Source organism: Ranitomeya variabilis, chromosome 8 (assembly GCF_051348905.1).
Source record: "Ranitomeya variabilis isolate aRanVar5 chromosome 8, aRanVar5.hap1, whole genome shotgun sequence".
NCBI lineage: Eukaryota > Metazoa > Chordata > Amphibia > Anura > Dendrobatidae > Ranitomeya > Ranitomeya variabilis.
In genome coordinates, this window is record NC_135239.1 from 7,396,445 (window position 1) to 7,415,474 (window position 19,030).

Consider the following 19,030-nt stretch of genomic DNA (forward strand, 5'->3'; position numbering starts at 1 on the left):
GGACCCCCGAGCGTGGTCTGGAAATCTCGAGTAATGAGTATATTCGCTCATCACTAATGCCGGCCCAGCTCCCCTTTACATGGTCCATGTGGTTCTGAAAATGTCACTGTTATATTTCACAAATTAGTGAATGTGTTTTACTACAGTCGCCGGCACTTCTGGACTTCACAAACGGCCCCACAGTTTTCAGAAACCATAAACTACGTTGTCCAGGCCTGACATGTCGTGAGGTCGAGGTCGTCCACCACAAGAGCCGCTGTCAGTAGCCAGTCCTGGACAGAGACCCCATCTGTGGCATACGGTGATCATACGAGGGAGACACTGACCCTTGTAATCCAGAGACCACCATTAATCATTTTAATATTAATCTGCAGAAATATCCCAGTTGTTGCTAAGTTCTCTCCACCCGTCCCTCCTATCTCTTCACAGTATAATGTCTCATTGATTCTCAGTTTGTCATGTTGGCGGTGCAACGGCGGCCCAGATCATGCTCTCGTTGGGATGTGGGCGGCCTGGATCTCGCTCGGGTTGGGGCACGGGCTGCCTGGATCTCGCTTGGGTTGGGGCACGGGCGGCCCAGATCATGCTCGGGTTGGGATGTGGGCGGCCCGGATCTCGCTTGGGTTGGGGCACGGGCTGCCTGGATCTCGCTCGGGTTGGGGCACGGGCTGCCTGGATCTCGCTTGGGTTGGGGCACGGGCTGCCTGGATCATGCTCGGGTTGGGATGTGGGCGGCCCGGATCTCGCTTGGGTTGGGGTACGGGCAGCCCAGATCATGCTCGGGTTGTGGCGCGGGCGGCCCGGATCTCGCTTGGGTTGGGGCACGGGCTGCCTGGATCTCGCTCGGGTTGTGGCGCGGGCGGCCCGGATCTCGCTTGGGTTGGGGCACGGGCTGCCTGGATCTCGCTCGGATTGGGGCACTAGTGGACCGGATCTCGCTTGGGTTGGGGCACGGACTGCCCAGATCACGCTTGGGTTGTGGCGCGGGCGGCCTGGGTCTCGCTCGGGTTGGGGCACTAGTGGACCGGATCTCGCTTGGGTTGTGGCGCGGGCGGCCTGGGTCTCGGTTGGGGCGCGGTTGGCCCGGATGTCGCTCGGTTTGGGGTGCGGGCGGCCCAGATCACGCTCGGGTTGGGGTGCTGGCAGCCTGGATCTCGCTGGGGTGCGGCCACTGTCTGCCCCATTAACTTATTAACTGTGAATGACGGCACAGTGTTGGGGGCTGCAGATGGACAAAAGCCTCTGAGAGCGACCGCTGGGCCCCGTCCAGGGACTGATGAATATTTAATGGCCAGTCTCTTACATTCAGCAAGTTCCACATCGTCCATTATAAACCGCCAATATCTGGGAGAGCCGCTGCTGCAGACGGATCCATTATAAACCTGCAGATCCCGGCAGATTATTACCGCCTTGTCCTGCACAACATGCATATTGCACATAAAGCGAGTCTGGTTATCCCGCGGCCGCAGCTGATGGATGCTGGGAAAGAACAAAGCTTTTACCTCGCACTTTGTTCCCTGATTTTGCTTTCCTGGTCACCGCTTGCTTTTGTTAGCGCTTTTCTTTTTATACCTTTTTCCAGCAATATATATTTCTAGGGGGAGGAGAGAAGAGAGATTGGATTATTACTGCTGCACTGTAGAGAAACCGGACATTGCACACAGACCCGGGGGTCCATGGAATATTACGCGTGCGATCACAGTGCAATGTCTGCAGCTCTATGCAGCACGATGTGTCTCCGTGGTAACAGACTGCTCCGCAGCCATGCTTCCATCTGTGCCCCACTACAAGCTAACGGGGGACTTATGAAAGTGTGACTATCGGCTCTGACTACACAGGGTTGTTTGTGGTCTGTTACCACGGAGACACACAGGAGTTTTAGGAACAAAATGATTTTTAATCAAGAACAGTTGCAAAGTTTCTAAATGTTTTTTTTTTTTTTTTCCATCAGCACAATATGTAAAGATGAGTTTACCAAGGTGGAGAATGAAGGACCTACTAGTATTACTGGAGCAGCCGGTGGCGGCGGGCCATGTGCCTGCTATGGTGCATCTGAGCTGGGGGCCATGTGCCTGCTATGGTGCATCTGGGCTGGGGGAATGGTGCCTGCTATGGTGCATCTGAGCTGGGGGCCATGTGCCTGCTATGGTGCATCTGAGCTGGGGGAATGGTGCCTGCTATGGTGCATCTGAGCTGGGGGCCATGTGCCTGCTATGGTGCATCTGGGCTGGGGGCCATGTGCCTGCTATGGTGCATCTGAGCTGGGGGCCATGTGCCTGCTATGGTGCATCTGAGCTGGGGGAATGGTGCCTGCTATGGTGCATCTGAGCTGGGGGCCATGTGCCTGCTATGGTGCATCTGAGCTGGGGGCCATGTGCCTGCTATGGTGCATCTGAGCTGGGGGCCATGTGCCTGCTATGGCGCATCTGAGCTGGGGGCCATGTGCCTGCTATGGTGCATCTGAGCTGGGGGCCATGTGCCTGCTATGGCGCATCTGAGCTGGGGGCCATGTGCCTGCTATGGCGCATCTGAGCTGGGGGCCATGTGCCTGCTATGGTGCATCTGAGCTGGGGGCCATGTGCCTGCTATGGTGCATCTGAGCTGGGGGCCATGTGCCTGCTATGGTGCATCTGAGCTGGGGGCCATGTGCCTGCTATGGTGCATCTGAGCTGGGGGCCATGTGGCTGCTATGGCGCATCTGGGCTGGGGGCCATGTGCCTGCTATGGCGCATCTGAGCTGGGGGCCATGTGGCTGCTATGGCGCATCTGAGCTGGGGGCCATGTGGCTGCTATGGTGCATCTGAGCTGGGGGCCATGTGGCTGCTATGGTGCATCTGAGCTGGGGGCCATGTGCCTGCTATGGCGCATCTGAGCTGGGGGAATGGTGCCTGCTATGGTGCATCTGAGCTGGAGGCCGGTGCCTGCTATGGCGCATCTGAGCTGGGGGCCATGTGCCTGCTATGGTGCATCTGAGCTGGGGGCCATGTGCCTGCTATGATGCATCTGAGCTGGGGGCCGGTGCCTGCTATGGTGCGTCTGAGCTGGGGGCCGGTGCCTGCTATGGTGCGTCTGAGCTGGGGGCCATGTGCCTGCTATGGTGCATCTGAGCTGGGGGAATGGTTCCTGCTATGGTGCGTCTGAGCTGGGGGCCGGTGCCTGCTATGGTGCGTCTGAGCTGGGGGCCATGTGCCTGCTATGGTGCGTCTGAGCTGGGGGAATGGTGCCTGCTATGGTGCATCTGAGCTGGGGGCCGGTGCCTGCTATGGTGCATCTGGGCTGGGGGCCATGTGCCTGCTATGGTGCATCTGGGCTGGGGGCCATGTGCCTGCTATGGTGCATCTGAGCTGGGGGCCATGTGCCTGCTATGGTGCATCTGGGCTGGGGGCCATGTGCCTGCTATGGCGCATCTGAGCTGGGGGCCATGTAGCTGCTATGGCGCATCTGAGCTGGGGGCCATGTGCCTGCTATGGTGCATATGAGCTGGGGGCCATGTGCCTGCTATGGCGCATCTAACCTGGGGGGATGGTGCCTGCTATGGTGCATCTAAGCTGGGGGCCATGTGCCTGCTATGGTGCATCTGAGCTGGGGGAATGGTGCCTGCTATGGTGCATCTGAGCTGGGGGCGATGTGCCTGCTATGATGCATCTGAGCTGGGGGCCATGTGCCTGCTATGGTGCATCTGAGCTGGGGGCCATGTGGCTGCTATGGTGCATCTGGGCTGGGGGCGATGTGGCTGCTATGGCGCATCTGAGCTGGGGGCCATGTGCCTGCTATGATGCGTCTGAGCTGGGGGCCGGTGCCTGCTATGGTGCGTCTGAGCTGGGGGCCATGTGCCTGCTATGGCGCATCTAAGCTGGGGGGATGGTGCCTGCTATGGTGCATCTGAGCTGGGGGCCATGTGCCTGCTATGGTGCATCTGAGCTGGGGGGATGGTGCCTGCTATGGTGCATCTGAGCTGGGGGGCTGGTGCTGATAGGCCTCGTCCATGCCTGGGGTCCGCAGGGGCCTTTACACCGCAGATGCCCACCCGCCAGTCGCTGCAGTGATCGGAGCTGGTAAACCCCTCAGATGCCGCGGTTGGTGATGGGCACAGCATCTAAGGTGTTATATTGGGGCCTTTCTGTCCCCCAGGGGCGGCCGTCAGTATGATGTGACCCTGAGGCCGATATCCGATGCCTGCATCCAATATCTGCATTTTATTCCCTGTGAATAGTGATTTCCCGCCCGCTGTCGTATCTGAGTAAAGGATCCGGATGTTTTGTCTGCAGAGGAGCTGAGAGTCTGGGAATTACCGAAGCGCCGTATACTCGCTCATCTTATTATCTACACTCCGTCTCCTCGTTGTCTGTAAATGGCGCCATTACTGCACGTTATAATGTATTATCAGGACATTACGGAGCCCTCAGGGGCTGATCCACAGCCGCAATCATCAGGACAGGAAATGGATGATAAATGAAGCCTAATTGCCGTAACGTTCTGCAGCTAATAGACTTCGTGTGGCAATTCCTGACAAGATCTCTGCTTGCTGTCAGTCACTGTAAACTGTGGCTCCTCACAGCTGAGGGTTTGCTACAATTGTATGCAGTGTTTGCTTTCTAAACAAATTGGACACCACTGCTGATACATTGTAGCAAAATATTAGGACATTTGTACAGAGGTTTGCCTACACCAGATGCAACTGTGACGAACTGTCAGCTGTGGAAGGTCTCGGTCTTTACAAGGTCTCACGATCTGAAATGTAAAGGAAACTGGAGAATCGTGTTTTACTGGTGGCGAGTACAGACCTGCTGCGTGAGTAATCCCAATCCTTCCCTGCCGCCTCATCCATCGTCCCCTCCACATTTCTGAGGTCGTCTCAGACTCTGTAACGATTTTTCTTGGACTAGTTTGTTAATTAAAAAAATGAAAATGTAAAAGGGACGTAATGATGGGCGGGGAATCGTGAAAGATCAAGTAGTGCAACAGTTATGGGGCCCCGTAACAAAACCATTCTGCATAATATAGCCACGTAAAGGAGATCTGCGATAATGTATAGTCTACCGAGGAGCTCGTATGTAATAATGTACAGAGAAGCTCAGATATAATACTAATAACATAGCAGTGTACAGCATGATATATGAGGGCGATGCGGAGTCTTTGGAGCGGTAAATATGGCGATAAATATCTGATTGTATACAGGTCCTTCTCAAAAAATTAGCATATAAATGCTAATTTATTGAGACAGGTTTTTTGGGTTATCAGGAGTTGTATGCCAAAATCATCAGTATTAAAACAATAAAAGACCTGACAAATTTCAGTTGGTGGATAATGAATCTATAATATATGAAAGTTTAATTGTAATCATTACATTATGGTAAATAATGAAATTTAACACTATATGCTAATTTTTTGAGAAGGACCTGTATATTGTAACCAAACAGGAGGACGAGAAGCTACAAGAGTGTTTACAATGGAGGCGGCGGTGTATATAAGAGGAGATAGTGTACCGCGTCATGTACGGGGTATAGCAGCACAAGAAAAACCGCCGTGTGTAAACTACAACCCAATGTAAGGATGTAAACCGGCAGCGGTACCGCAGGAATGATAGATCACTAGGCTGTACCGTCCATACAGAGCAATGGACATGAGCGGGCTGTCGTGTGGACCCTCTATGCCACTGTGAGACCCCCACTGTAATTTATGAAGATGAGGAGAGCGATGACAACAAGCGCAAAGATTCATCTACCTGAAGAACTACAGACTATCCCGAGCTCCCGCGTCTCTGGATGATCCTGTACATTCCTACTGCACTGAACTCCACTTATACCAGCAGCAGTATGTGCTCCAGAGCTGCACTTCCTTCTGGGAGAGAGCTGAGGCATGTATATACTGATCAGCTCTATACGGGGGGAAATGAATAACACGTCACCATGTCTGTGTTGTCACCATCCTGGTTTTAGCTTACAAATACTGATGTAAAATACTGACCAAATACTGAAGGTGTGAATGAGGCCTAAGTGTTAGGACGACTGCTCCAATATAGGATCCAATGGCACATGCCGGGAAAAAGAGCAATGTGGGACCATATATATCTAGAGGCGCTGTGTACGGAGCTGTGATATGGGTCTGTGCATGAACCTTAACGGTTATTTCCCCCTTACTGATTACTTGGGGTCCGACCACTGGGACCCCCCAGTGATCCCAAGAACGGAGCTCTGAATGTGGCCTCCACTCCATTCATTACATATATGAGCTGCAAGTGCGCCTCGATTTCCATCAGTCCCATAGACAATGAATGGAGCCAAGGTGGCACATGCGCACCACCACTCCATTCATTACATATGGGAGCTGCAAGTGCGCCTCGATTTCCATCAGTCCCATAGACAATGAATGGAGCCAAGGTGGCACATGCGCACCACCACTCCATTCATTACATATGGGAGCTGCAAGTGCGCCTCGATTTCCATCAGTCCCATAGTCAATGAATGAAGCCAAGGTGGCACATGCACACCACCACTCCATTCATTACATATGGGAGCTGCAAGCACACCTCGATTTCCCTCAGTCCCATAGACAATGAATGGAGCCAAGGTGGCACATGCGCACCACCACTCCATTCATTACATATGGGAGCTGCAAGCGCACCTCGATTTCCCTCAGTCCCATAGACAATGAATGGAGCCAAGGTGGCACATGCGCACCACCACTCCATTCATTACATATGGGAGCTGCAAGTGCTCCTCGATTTCCCTCAGTCCCATAGACAATGAATGGAGCCAAGGACGCACATGCGCACCACCACTCCATTCTCGTGGTGGCTGCAGAGACGTTTCTTGAAATCCCCGAGGATCCCCAAGCGATCAGCAAGTTATTCCCCATCCTTTGGATAGAGGGGATATTTTGCAGAATGACCCATTAAGCAGCCCATACACCGTGCACTGAACACCCCTCCAAGATTTCAAGGAACAACGTCTCAATAACTTTTCGTGGGAGGTTCGCCGCCATCGGACGTGTTTGGCAGCTGGTTTTCCCCTCTTCCCATTGAAAACACATGCATGCTCATAAGAACTGATCATACATGTAAAGATTTATTGAATAATAATTTATTGAATAATGGAATAAATGGCGCTATAACAATAAATAATAATAATAATAATTTATTGAACAAACAAGAGTTCAGCCCCAGCCTATGAATGTGTATGGCCACCCATGGACCTGAATGTCGCCTGCACCGGATTGCATGGTGCATGTGGGATCGGCGGACGCGCAGGGTATGGATGCTCCTGGTAATTTATAGGGCTGAGCATATGATGAGTTAATCTGGGAGGGAGCGGAATGCTCTTCTTTGCGTGGGGTGGGACAAGAAGAAAGCATGAAGCTGCCTGCAAGTTGTAACCAGCCAGTCTCCCTGTTCTGTAACCTGCTCCTCACACAGGATCCTATCTGCACCATGACCAGGGCTGCTGACCCCACAGCCCGGATGCTGCCTGCGCGGGACACCTATAGGGACCACCAGGGCATCTGAGCAGACCCCAGCCCAGTGGTGAGTACCTGGCGCCATACTCCACTCCATGGGGGTACTCACTACTAGTAGCCAGCCCTCAGTCTCTAGGCTTCCATGGCTGCATTGTTTCAGTGTAGGGGGAAGTGATCCCAGCTCCTAAGTTGGGAATATTTGGCAGTGTAGGGCATCGCCGGGAATCCCGTCCATATTTGCCCCTGGAACATCATCCCACGCATTTTAGGGAATGACGGTCATTGGACCTCAAGGATGGAGAATCAATTATTGGGTATTTTTAAGGAGAAGGTGGAACGGCGAGAAAAGCTGAAATAGGAATGATACAAGAGCAGAGATGGCAGCAGATCCCCCCAATGGTTCGGGAATCTAGCTGTGATCCATCTGTCACTGGGATCTAGTGCATGAATTATTGATCAATCGACCAATTATCTCGAGAATCCCTGAATCGTCCACTTCTATGGATGAATGTTATGAGGGCGACTAATACATCACATATAGATGAGAAACATATGAGGAGGCGAGTGACAGATGCCATCAATGCTGGGATGTCAGGATTGTCCTCCCCGTAGATTGCTGCTGTATACAGGTATTATATACTATATACAGGTCACTTCCTGATAATAGTCGCTGACTCGAGGCGTCACAGGAGGAACATCGACAAATGTGAGGTTACCCACGTGTGGCGGGAAATACAATGACACCAACCAGAGGCTCCGCGTGGGCCGTCAGCACCCGGGGCAAGGCAAGAACTCTGTGCCCCGAACCCAGGAACCGTTAACGTTCCCCCCCAGCAGTCCAGTGCTGACCCTCTTATCCCCGAGCACCCGGATTGTAATTTCAGGAAAATACTGCGGTAATTACAGTTTGTGCTTTGACTTTCTACTTTTATGCCTTTTTTTTTCAAATCAAATAAATGGTGCTGGAGAGAGAGCACAAATAGGGTCTTATCTGGGAAAAATAGGGTTAATACAGTTGGATTGTACTCCCCAGACTGAGCTATTATTATAGCATGTAGATTCTCCGCTGCAGCAGATCCACAAACGACCAAACCATAGAAACAAAAGGGGTAAGTGCGGATACAATCAGTTTGTGGAACCTCCTGATGAAGGAGTCTACGAACTCTGAAAAACTTCTGTATGAAAATACATCTGGATCTTCAGTCATCCGGCAGCGCAGATTATATCCACGCTTACCACTTTTGTTTCTTTTTTTTTTTTTTTTCAAATAAGATATTTTAAAAATAAATAGTTTTATGTTGTTATATTTTACAGTGGGTACAGAAAGTATTCAGACCCCTTTACATTTTTCACTTTGTTTCATTGCAGCCATTTTTTCTCATTAATGTACACTCTGCCCCCATCTTGGCTGAAAAAAAACCCAGAAATGTAGAAATTTTTGCAAATTTATTAAAAAAGAAAAACTGAACTATCACATGGTCATAAGTCTTCAGACCCTTTGCTCAGTATTGAGGAGAAGCCCCTTTTGAGCTAGTACAGCCATGAGTCTTCTTGGGAATGATACAAGTTTTTCACCCCTGGATTTGGGGATCCTCGGCCATTCTTCCTTGCAGATCCTCTCCAGTTCCGTCAGGTTGGATGGTGAACGTTGGTGGAGGCCATTTTCAGGTCTCTCCAGAGACGTTCTATTTGGTTTAGGTCAGGGCTCTGGCTGGGCCAGTCAGGAATGGTCACAGAGTTGTTCTGAAGCCACTCCTTTGTTATTTTAGCTGTGTGCTTAGGGTCATTGTCTTGTTGGAAGGTGAAGCTTCGGCCAAGTCTGAGGTCCAGAGCACTCGGGAAGAGGTTTTCATCCAGGATATCTCTGTACTTGGCCACATTCATGTTTCCTTCAATGACAACCTGTGTGCCAGTCTATACTGCAGCCTGTGTGCCAGTCTATATTGCAGTCTGTGTGCCAGTCTATACTACAGCCTGTGTGCCAGTCTATATGGCAGCCTGTGTGCCAGTCTATATTGCAGTCTGTGTGCCAGTCTATACTACAGCCTGTGTGCCAGTCTATATGGCAGCCTGTGTGCCAGTCTATATGGCAGTCTGTGTGCCAGTCTATATGGCAGCCTGTGTGCCAGTCTATATTGCAGCCTGTGTGCCAGTCTATATGGCAGCCTGTGTGCCAGTCTATATTGCAGTTTGTGTGCCAGTCTATATGGCAGTCTGTGTGCCAGTCTATATGGCAGTCTGTGTGCCAGCCTATATTGCAGTCTGTGTGCCAGTCTATATGGCAGTCTGTGTGCCAGCCTATATTGCAGTCTGTGTGCCAGTCTATATGGCAGCCTGTGTGCCAGTCTATATGGCAGTCTGTGTGCCAGTCTATATGGCAGTCTGTGTGCCAGCCTATATTGCAGTCTGTGTGCCAGCCTATATTGCAGTCTGTGTGCCAGTCTATACTGCAGCCTGTGTGCCAGTCTATATTGCAGTCTGTGTGCCAGTTTATACTGCAGCCTGTGTGCCAGTCTATACTGCAGCCTGTGTGCCAGTTTATACTGCAGCCTGTGTGCCAGTTTATACTGCAGCCTGTGTGCCAGTCTATATGGCAGCGTGTGTGTCAGTCTATGCTTCTCAGGAATGTGCACAGTTTCTTTCCATTATTATTATCCTCCACATTGTATCTTTTCCTGCTAAATTCCTGGCACTGGAGCAGGTAACTCTTGACACATTTTGGCCTCTTGCTTCAGACTGTGGGAATTGTGTCACGGTGCACCCATCAGCGCACTGAACTGAAAACATAATTATCAGCCTGGCTGGCAGTGGCACCTCCTTACATGTCCCTGATAGGATCGAGAAGCCTGAAGCTGACGGATGGCGATGTAGTGTGACCCCAAGATATTCCTAGAGTTCAGTATGAATAGTCTGTAAGAAAAGAAAGACATACCAAAGACACAGACCATGCAACTACTATGGTGTCTGATAGAGGGGATCCAGCCATACACAGTTCTGTCCGCATTGAATATTAGGAGATAAGATCATATTCAGGATTCTAGAAAAAAAGGGAATGAGTAGGAAAACTCTCAAAGAGCTCAGCACTAGGATCTAGGCTTTTCCTTTCCTTTATACCTATCTTCTGTGATCGGGACAAATTGTACTACCTTTTTCTGGTACATGATCGGGATTGTCAGTGTCCGGCAGTGACTGATAATCAGATTATCTATTGCAGATTGGCCACGCAGGAACTGATGTACTTTGCCTTTGCATTCTAGGTTTATATAGAAATGGCGCTCTCTTTTTTCATCCCATTCTATATAGGGTAGCGCGGTGACCTTCATTATTAATTTTGTTTGCCTCTCCTAGCACTGACAGACTGAGCGCAGCAGCTGTACCTGTATTACATTCTAATCCTTTTTTGGGGAGCGCCGGTGCGCTTCATACTGTGTATCTCAGCACCTGGTTTACATCCTTGTGTTCTCACAGAACTTAGCTCTGCATCTGGTGGTCTACATCCTTGTGTACTCACAGAACTTAGCTCTGCGTTTGGTGCTTTACATCCTTGTGTTCTCACAGAACTTAGCTCTGTGTCTGGTGGTTTACATCCTTGTGTTCTCACAGACCTTAGCTCTGTATTTGGTGGTTTACATCCTTGTGTTCTCACAGAACTTAGCTCTGTGTCTGGTGGTTTACATCCTTGTGTTCTCACAGACCTTAGCTCTGTGTCTGGTGGTTTACATCCTTGTGTTCTCACAGAACTTAGCTCTGTATTTGGTGGTTTACATCCTTGTGTAGTCACAGAACCTAGCTCTGTATTTGGTGGTTTACAGTTAGGTCCATATATATTTGGACAGAGACAACATTTTTCTAGTTTTGGTTATAGACATTACCACAATGAATTTTAAACAAAACAATTCAGATGCAGTTGAAGTTCAGACTTTCAGCTTTCATTTGAGGGTATCCACATTAAAATCGGATGAAGGGTTTAAGAGTTTCAGCTCCTTAACATGTGCCACCCTGTTTTTAAAAGGACCAAAAGTAATTGGACAGATTCAATAATTGTAAATAAAATGTTCATTTCTAGTACTTGGTTGAAAACCCTTGGCTGGCAATGACGGCCTGAAGTCTTGAACTCATGGACATCACCAGACGCTGTGTTTCCTCCTTTTTGATGCTCGGCCTTCACTGCGGTGGTTTTCAGTTGCTGGTTGTGGCCTTTCTGTCTGAAGTTTAGTCTATAACAAGTGAAATGCTGCTCAATTGGGTTGAGATCAGGTGACTGACTTGGCCATTCAGGAATATTCCACTTCTTTGCTTTAATAAACTCCTGGGTTGCTTTGGCTTTATGTTTTGGGTCATTGTCCATCTGTAGTATGAAACGACGACCAATCAGTTTGGCTGCATTTGGTTGGATCTGAGCACATAGTATGGCGGCTCTGAAGACCTCAGAATTCATTCCTGTGTCACATCATCCATAAACACTAGTGACCCAGTGCCACTGGCAGCCATGCATGCCCAAGCCATCACACTGCCTCCGCCGTGTTTTACAGATGATGTGGTATGCTTTGGATCATGAGCTGTACCAAGCCTTCGCCATACTTTTCTCTTTCCATCATTCTGGTAGATGTTGATCTTGGTTTCATCTGTCCACAGAATGTTCTTCCAGAACTGTGCTGGCTTTTTTAGATGTTTTTAGCCTTTTTCTTCTTGATGCTTATGAGTGGCTGCACCGTGCAGTGAACCCTCTGTAGTTACTCTCATGCAGTCTTCTCTTTATGGTAGATTTGGATATTGATCCTCCGACCTCCTGGAGAGTGTTGGTCACTTGGTTGGCTGTTGTGAAGGGGTTTCTCTTCACCATGGAGATTATTCTGCGATCATCCACCACTGTTGTCTTCCGTGGACGCCCAGGTCTTTTTGCATTGATGAGTTCACCAGTGCTTTCTTTCTTTCTCAGGATGTACCAAACTGTAGATTTTGCCACTCCTAATATTGTAGCAATTTCTCAGATGGGTTTTTTCTGTTTTCGCAGCTTAAGGATGCCTTGTTTCACCTGCATGGAGAGCTCCTTTACCGCATGTTTACTTCACAGCAAAACCTTCCAAATGCAAACACCACACCTCAAATCACCTCCAGGCCTTTTATCTGCTTAATTGAGAATGACATAACGAAGGGATTGCCCACACCTGTCCATGAAATAGCCTTGGAGTCAATTGTCCAATTACTTTTGGTCCCTTTGAAAACAGGGTCGCACATATTAAGGAGCTGAAACTCCTAAACCCTTCATCCAATTTTATTGTGGATACCCTCAAATGAAAGCTGAAAGTCTGAACTTCAACTGCATCTGAATTGTTTTGTTTAAAATTCATTGTGGTAATGTCTATAACCAAAATTAGAAAAATGTTGTCTCTGTCCAAATATATATGGACCTAACTGTACATCCTTGTGTACTCACAGAACTTAGCTCTGTGTCTGGTGGTTTACATCCTTGTGTTCTCACAGAACTTAGCTCTGTGTTTGGTGCTTTACATCCTTGTGTTCTCACAGAACTTAGCTCTGTGTTTGGTGCTTTACATCCTTGTGTACTCACAGAACTTAGCTCTGTATTGGGTGGTTTACATCCTTGTGTACTCACAGAACTTAGCACTGCGTCTGGTGCTTTACATCCTTGTGTTCTCACAGAACTTAGCTCTGTGTTTGGTGCTTTACATCCTTGTGTTCTCACAGAACTTAGCTCTGTATTTGGTGGTTTACATCCTTGTGTAGTCACAGAACTTAGCTCTGTGTTTGGTGCTTTACATCCTTGTGTTCTCCCAGAACTTAGCTCTGCGTTTGGTGCTTTACATCCTTGCGTTCTCACAAAACTTAGCTCTGCGTTTGGTAGTTTACATCCTTGTGTTCTCACAGAACTTAGCTCTGCATTTGGTGTTTACATCCTTATGTTCTCATAAAACGTACATCACCATTTGGTGATTTACTTCCATGTGTTCTTAGAAAACTGTCACTGTTGGATTATCATTCTTTTTTTTAAAGGTTTGTTAAAATCGATTTTATAAGCACTTTACAGTGGACAGAAGGATCAAGAAGGTCAATATCATAGCATTTCTCATTGATCCTGATCTTTAAAAAGCAAATTCAAAGGATAACAAGAACTTTCATGTACTATATGAGCATTTAATGTTATCTCTCTCATTTTCACCCTCTTTAAGCTCTTTAGACCGCATTATCTTCTTGGGTAAATGCAACCTTCGCCTTCTGCTTAGCTGCAATAACACAAGCAAAGGTAAATTATCTCTTATCTTAATACCCATTTTTATAATGAAGTTACCCTGGTGATCGGCTAATATAGGCATCGAAAGTTGCGGATGGCAGTGTTTGCTGTTTTTTTTGTCACTCTATTCTAGATTTACTTTTCAATTACATATGTAGATGGATGATGAATGACTGTGGGAGAGCAGAGCTGCAGTGTAAAGCTGGGAATAGGACAGCAGCGCAGAGACATGAGAACTGGTGAGGACGTGGATGTCACAGCAGTTAATGTAGTTAAGCCACTGTCTATATCTACCCTAATGGAAAAGGCAAGAAAATAAGTGGCGGTGAGATTCACTCACATCACCTCACTTTTACTTATTTTACAGTAAGATGGAGCAAATGGCTGGGGATTTCTCTTCCTCTAATGTAACCCACAAGGTGATTCTTAGACGTCTCATTAATGTTCATTGTTTAATTGTAAAACATTATAATATGATTCTAATGGAAGTAATGAGCTTCAGACTAGATGGCACCATGCATGATAATACTGCGCCATCTGCAAATATAACCAACAGGACCCAGCGGTCGCAGCTTGTACCAACATTGGGGGCAGAGGGCACAAATCTGGGAAATAACAGTACTTAAAGGGGTTTATCATCAATACCCAAGAAATAGTGGAACGTGAGCGGGACAAATGGATGATAGTTAGACTAGAGAGAACTCTCCGATTAAAGGGGAAGTCTCACCAGAACGAGCAGCGCCCATTGTGATCAGCTCTGGATGCTCTGGCTGGTCATACAGTTCGCCCGACGCACCGGAGAGAAAGACCCTGGATAGAGAGGGTGCTGACATTCCTAAACTAGACATATTGAAAGATTTGTCCCCTTTAAAACAAAGGAATATTTCACTATTTGGCATGAATAGAACTTACAATAATGTCCGAGGTGTCACAAAGTCCCTGGGCCCCAGTATAAAACCTGTACCAGGGCCCCCAGCTAGCATGGGCCTTTTCTGACCCTGGTGTCTGATGTGGCATAGGGGCATTTCTCAGACATTCAGGACAAGTTCTTTCCTAGTTCTAGTTCCTAATTCTGTATTGTTCAGTTTTGTTTTTTTTGCAGAAAATCTCCTGCATTTCACAGTTTAATAAAGTGCATGTGATTTCATGAAAACTAGTTCTCACCGTGCATCTAGAGTTGCTGTTGATCTGTGCTTTTCTTGGTGTGTTTTTTTCCGTTGGCTTTTATGGGAAGCCTGAAGAAACACATGGAAACTGCAGTTGTATTGAGTCTAAAGCCCAGATCCACTATTTGTGATTTATTGAAGTAATTTTTCTTGTTGTATTCGCTGATACATTTTTGTCAAATTCTTTAAAGCAGCGCACACAGTTCATGACTTTGGCGCAAACTAAAAACGCTCTTTATTTTTGTCTTTAACCATCATTTTAACCATTCATTTAAAAAGTCGCATGTTTGTCTAAAAAGGCTCCAAATGAAAAACCCCGTCAGAAACTGGAGGGAGACGCACCAACAAAATGCGACATTTGGTAAAAGTTGCATTTACTGAATCTGTTTAAAACATCTGTATAAGTGAAGTTGTAAAATAAAAATAATTACAAAAAGACTTAAAAAAGAAGACAGCAATGTAAAAAAAGGGAATAGAGAAGAAGGCGCCAATGCTAAAGATGGTAATTAAGAGCATTCGATAATGGTGACGGGGCCTAGGCGTTTCTGCGCACAAAAAATCCATTTAAAACTGTTAAATCTGCACCAAAAAAACAACAAAAATGCAGTAAAGAATGCAAGATTCAAAGTAAATTGTTATTGTGTATTTTGGTGCAGACACTTGCAGGAAAAAAACTCAGCTGAAAAATGTGAGAACAACACTTTTCTGGCAATAATGGTTTGTAGCCCCAAACACTCACATTTAAGGTTTTTATAAATAAATAAGTAAAAATTTGGCACCAAAGGTGGATACCCAGTTATCGTACCCAGAATTTGTGGTGTCGGGGGACTAAGCTCTCAAAAGCATGCGATGGTTAAGCAGATGTCTCATTGGTCATACTGCAAACTATAGCCAAGGCAGTGAAGCAATCAGATTACCTGACAATTACAGCACAGAGGATTTCAGGAGATTTTTGCTTAGATTTTTTATCATGGTCTGATAATGACAATGTAAGATAAGAGCAGGGTCCCTCACATGATGGAGTTTGGTGTCCTTTTGTCCATGTGACGATGATCTCCTTCTCTCACCTCCAGGACGCGGGCCCCTTTCAGGATGAACACTTGTCACTACGATAAACGGATGGACTTTTTCTACAATCAGAGCAATTCGCAGACAGAGGACGACTGGACCGGGACCAAGCTGATTCTGCTGTTCTGTTTCGGGGCTTGCTGCTGTCTGTTCATCTTCATCTCCAACATGTTGGTCATTGCGGCAGTGGTCAAGAATAAGAGATTCCACTATCCCTTCTACTACCTGCTGGCCAATTTAGCGGCTGCCGACTTGTTCTCGGGGATCGCCTATGTCTACCTGATGTTCCATACGGGGCCAGTGTCGAAAACTCTGACCGTGCACAAATGGTTCCTGCGCCAAGGCCTCCTGGACACGAGCATGTCGGCCTCGTTGGCCAACCTCCTGGTCATTGCTGTGGAGAGACATATCTCAATAGTCCGGATGAGAATTCACAGCAATCTGACCAAGCGGAGAGTGACCTGTCTCATTCTGCTCATCTGGGGTGTGGCCATTTTTATGGGTGCTGTCCCCACCTTAGGCTGGAATTGCATCTGTGACATAACCACATGCTCCTCTCTTGCTCCCATCTACAGTCGGAGCTACCTCACTTTTTGGACGGTTTCCAACCTGGCTGTTTTTCTAATCATGGTGGTGGCCTATCTAAGGATCTACACGTATGTACAATACAAGACCAACGTGCTCTCTCCCCACACCACTGGCTCCATAAGTCGACGGCGGACCCCAGTAAAGTTGATGAAGACTGTCATGACTGTGTTAGGTAAGACTGGTCCCAGGCTTCAGCTCTTAATCTAGTATCTCCATATTAAGGGGGCACTTACAGAATTGGGTGACTTTAGAGGAATCTCATTGACGTAAACCATGCTGTCTGGAGAAGGCACACAAACATGGGGCACTGTACATTCTCCTTGCTGCTTTTCCACTAGGACTAAGAACCAAGTCATCATGTCTTCTGCATGTAATCAAAGCTTAGCCCTGTATGTTTTCCTTAATATTCATGTTATTCCAACTACCTGCATTCCCAATATCACAAGACACGTGCAGGCGTGCCAGCATTGGCAGAGTTTCTAATGCTACTAAGTTCAGAAAATAAAGATTATTGTGCATCTATAGGGGGGGCTATAATATTAACCCCATAGTGACATCTGGAGCACATGTACGGCGGAGGTACGGCGGATGTCTGTATGGAGCACACTTACATAGTGACATCTGGCGCACATGTACAGTGGAGGTACGGCGGATGTCTGTATGGAGCACACTTACATAGTGACATCTGGCGCACATGTACGGTGGAGGTATGGCGGATGTCTGTATGGAGCACACTTACATAGTGACATCTGGCGCACATGTACTGTGGAGGTACGGCGGATGTCTGTATGGAGCACACTTACATAGTGACATCTGGAGCACATGTACGGCGGAGGTACGGCGGATGTCTGTATTGAGCACACTTACATAGTGACATCTGGAGCACATGTACGGCGGAGGTACGGCGGATGTCTGTATGGAGCACACTTACATAGTGATATCTGGCGCACATGTACGGTGGAGGTACGGCGGATGTCTGTATGGAGCACACTTACATAGTGACATCTGGCGCACATGTACGGTGGAGGTATGGCGGATGTCTGTATGGAGCACACTTACATAGTGACATCTGGAGCACATGTACGGCGGAGGTATGGCAGATATCTGTATGGAGCACACTTACATAGTGACATCTGGAGCACATATACGGGGGAGGTATGGCGGATGTCTGTATGGAGCACACTTACATAGTGACATCTGGCACACATGTACGGCGGAGGTATGGCGGATGTCTGTATGGAGCACACTTACATAGTGACATCTGGCGCACATGTACTGTGGAGGTACGGCGGATGTCTGTATGGAGCACACTTACATAGTGACATCTGGAGCACATGTACGGCGGAGGTACGGCGGATGTCTGTATTGAGCACACTTACATAGTGACATCTGGAGCACATGTACGGCGGAGGTACGGCGGATGTCTGTATGGAGCACACTTACATAGTGATATCTGGCGCACATGTACGGCGGAGGTACGGCGGATGTCTGTATGGAGCACACTTACATAGTGACATCTGGCGCACATGTACGGCGGAGGTATGGCAGATGTCTGTATGGAGCACACTTACATAGTGACATCTGGAGCACATGTACGGCGGAGGTACGGCGGATGTCTGTATGGAGCACACTTACATAGTGACATCTGGCGCACATGTACGGTGGAGGTACGGCAGATGTCTGTATGGAGCGCACTTACATAGTGACATCTGGCGCACATGTACTGTGGAGGTACGGCGGATGTCTGTATGGAGCACACTTACATAGTGACATCTGGCACACATGTACGGCGGAGGTATGGCAGATGTCTGTATGGAGCACACTTACATAGTGACATCTGGCGCACATGTACTGTGGAGGTACGGCGGATGTCTGTATGGAGCACACTTACATAGTGACATCTGGAGCACATGTACGGCGGAGGTACGGCGGATGTCTGTATGGAGCACACTTACATAGTGATATCTGGCGCACATGTACGGCGGAGGTACGGCGGATGTCTGTATGGAGCACACTTACATAGTGACATCTGGTGCACATGTACGGCGGAGGTACGGCGGATGTCTGTATGGAGCACACTTACATAGTGACATCTGGCGCACATGTACGGTGGAGGTATGGCGGATGTCTGTATGGAGCACACTTACATAGTGACATCTGGCGCACATGTACGGTGGAGGTACGGCGGATGTCTGTATGGAGCACACTTACATAGTGACATCTGGCACACATGTACGGCGGAGGTATGGCAGATGTCTGTATGGAGCACACTTACATAGTGACATCTGGCGCACATGTACTGTGGAGGTACGGCGGATGTCTGTATGGAGCACACTTACATAGTGACATCTGGAGCACATGTACAGCGGAGGTACGGCGGATGTCTGTATGGAGCACACTTACATAGTGACATCTGGAGCACATGTACGGCGGAGGTACGGCGGATGTCTGTATGGAGCACACTTACATAGTGATATCTGGCGCACATGTACGGCGGAGG

General features: G+C 48.1%; 1 protein-coding gene and 1 long non-coding RNA gene across 5 annotated transcripts in view; one reads left to right on the forward strand and one right to left on the reverse strand.

Moving 5' to 3' along the window:
- The window catches only part of LOC143787731 (uncharacterized), a 105,335-nt gene that overhangs the window by 491 nt on the left and 85,814 nt on the right, over nt 1-19,030 (reverse strand). The window contains exon 3 of one of the 2 annotated variants that reach the window (XR_013218450.1): nt 1,503-1,594. This is a non-coding gene — a long non-coding RNA (uncharacterized LOC143787731). Of the gene's footprint in view, nt 1-959; nt 1,595-19,030 lie in introns of those variants that run through there. The other variant, XR_013218448.1, reaches the window with a different exon arrangement.
- LPAR3 (lysophosphatidic acid receptor 3) overlaps nt 7,343-19,030 on the forward strand; it is a 28,837-nt gene continuing 17,149 nt past the window's right edge. Inside the window, exons 1-3 of one of the 3 annotated variants that reach the window (XM_077278273.1) lie at nt 7,343-7,522; nt 13,647-13,720; nt 15,948-16,702. In XM_077278273.1, the coding sequence (XP_077134388.1) occupies nt 15,967-16,702 (736 nt within the window). In that variant the 5' untranslated portion in view covers nt 7,343-7,522; nt 13,647-13,720; nt 15,948-15,966. Of the gene's footprint in view, nt 7,523-13,646; nt 13,721-13,916; nt 14,128-15,947; nt 16,703-19,030 lie in introns of those variants that run through there. The other 2 variants (XM_077278272.1, XM_077278274.1) reach the window with 2 other exon arrangements.